Below are 1748 nucleotides of genomic sequence, written 5' to 3'. Positions count from 1 at the left end.
AAGGAGAATTGATGCCTTTGAGCTGTGGTGCTGGAGAAAAGTATTGAATATACCATGGGCTGCTAGGACAACAAAGAGGTTTGTCCTAGAGAGGGTGAGACCACACTGCTCCTTGGAGGCAAGGATTCTGAAGCTTTATCTTACATACTTTGGGCATGTTGCAAGGAGGGAGCAGTCCTTGGAGAGGGATATCATGCTTGGGAGGGTGGAGGGACATCGCAAGAGAGGAAGACCCTCGATGAGATGGATTGATTTACTGACTGGAGTAACGAGGGTAGGTGTGTCAGAGACAATGAGATTGGCACAGGATAGAGCAGGATTTAGGGCTGTTGTACATAGGGTCGTTATGAGTTGACGGCACATAACAGCAACAACAATCATTGATTTTGACTAAAAAAATCAAATAACGAAACCTATCGCTGTTGGAGTCAATGCCAATTCATGGCAACCCTATGTGTTGAAGACTGGAGCTGTCTCACAGAGTTTCCCACAGGCTGTAATGTTTATGAAGAAGATCACCAGGCCTTTCTCCCGCTTAACAGATGGGTGAATTTAAAAAGCCTTTTGGTTTGTAGTTGAGCCTCCCAGGCTAGGCTGTTTTTGCCTCCCAGTGACATGTGCGGGGCGTGGGTTTGTGGTGAGGGAAGTGGTACATTTCCTGGGAACACTGAAACCAAGGGCGAGTGAGAACCTACCATCCCAGAACCAATTCACGCCTCTGGCGGGGTCATTGGTGGGGCGAGGGGGCCTGGTATGAGAACCGGGGAAGACAACCCCGCGATACTCCCGGGCCGGGCTGGGCGAGGGCGGGAAACCGCCAGTGGCGGCGCCACGCGGGCGGGCATGACTCCCAGGCTGCGCGCCCGGCCCGCAGGGTGCGCGCGGCACACGGGCGCGCCGACGCCGAGGACCCAGGCGCGGTGCCCGGCCCGCCCCCACCCCCGGCGTCAGCCGGTCCAGCTGCACTGCGAGAGCGGAATCGCGGTTTTGGGTGCTGCGGCTACCCCTCTTGGGATGAGCTCTCCTGTCTGAGGAGCAGGACTGGAATGTCAGAAGCTCAGGAAGCTGGGTTCTGGGCGCCCTCTACTTGTGAGCGACTCCGAGGGCGCCCTGGGGTCGGAGGGCCGGGGTCTGGGGCGCTCTCTGGTTGGGAGAGAAAGCTCTAGATGAAGGAGAAGAACCTCTGGGGATGCGCTATTGAAATCGGGCAGGGATGGCGTGATCAGGGGCTCCTTGGGGAGCTCTGGGAGGTCCTTCTACTCTGAGGACCCGGTTGGAGTGGGGAGAGCTGAGGCCACAGCGCTGGTCCCAGGGCCCCTCAGGACTCGTGAAATCTGGGGTGCAAGATCAGTGCTCTGGACCTAGGCGTCGGGACAGACAGCTCCCTCTGGCTCCTCTGGACACTTACCTTCTTGGCCTTTTTACCTCCAACAGGTGCCATCTCCGCGGTTGGTTACTGGGCACGCTTGCAGGCTGATGTGGCAATCCTTCGCCCTCTGCCCGGCGCTGCCTGGAGCCTGAGCCTGCCTGGTTGTTCATTTATACCCGCTGCTGGGAGCGTGGGGGTGTTCCCGGGGTAGGCGCGGTCCAGAGCAAACCCGGGCCGAACACGCCCACCAACCTTCTATTCAGGCGACTGACATTCAGTAAACTGACCTGCCAAAGCAGGATCAAGATGCTTTCCCCAAATGTGTGGAAACCCTGAGGAGAAAAGCAAAGGCGCAGGGTGAGGGTGGGGGATATTACGC

General features: G+C 57.6%; 1 protein-coding gene across 1 annotated transcript in view; it reads right to left on the bottom strand.

The window, feature by feature from the left end:
* The window catches only part of BHMT (betaine--homocysteine S-methyltransferase), a 22950-nt gene extending 21509 nt beyond the window's left edge, over positions 1–1441 (bottom strand). Inside the window, exon 1 of the mRNA XM_006889845.1 lies at positions 1409–1441. Coding sequence (XP_006889907.1) covers positions 1409–1441 — 33 coding nt within the window. The remainder of the gene's footprint in view (positions 1–1408) is intronic.
* Positions 1442–1748: the final 307 nt, after the last annotated feature.

The sequence above is a fragment of the Elephantulus edwardii genome, unplaced genomic scaffold (genome assembly GCF_000299155.1).
Source record: "Elephantulus edwardii isolate Elephantulus edwardi_28Jun2011 unplaced genomic scaffold, EleEdw1.0 scaffold00082, whole genome shotgun sequence".
Taxonomy (NCBI): Eukaryota; Metazoa; Chordata; class Mammalia; order Macroscelidea; family Macroscelididae; genus Elephantulus; species Elephantulus edwardii.
This window is presented reverse-complemented; position numbering and strand designations above follow the sequence as displayed.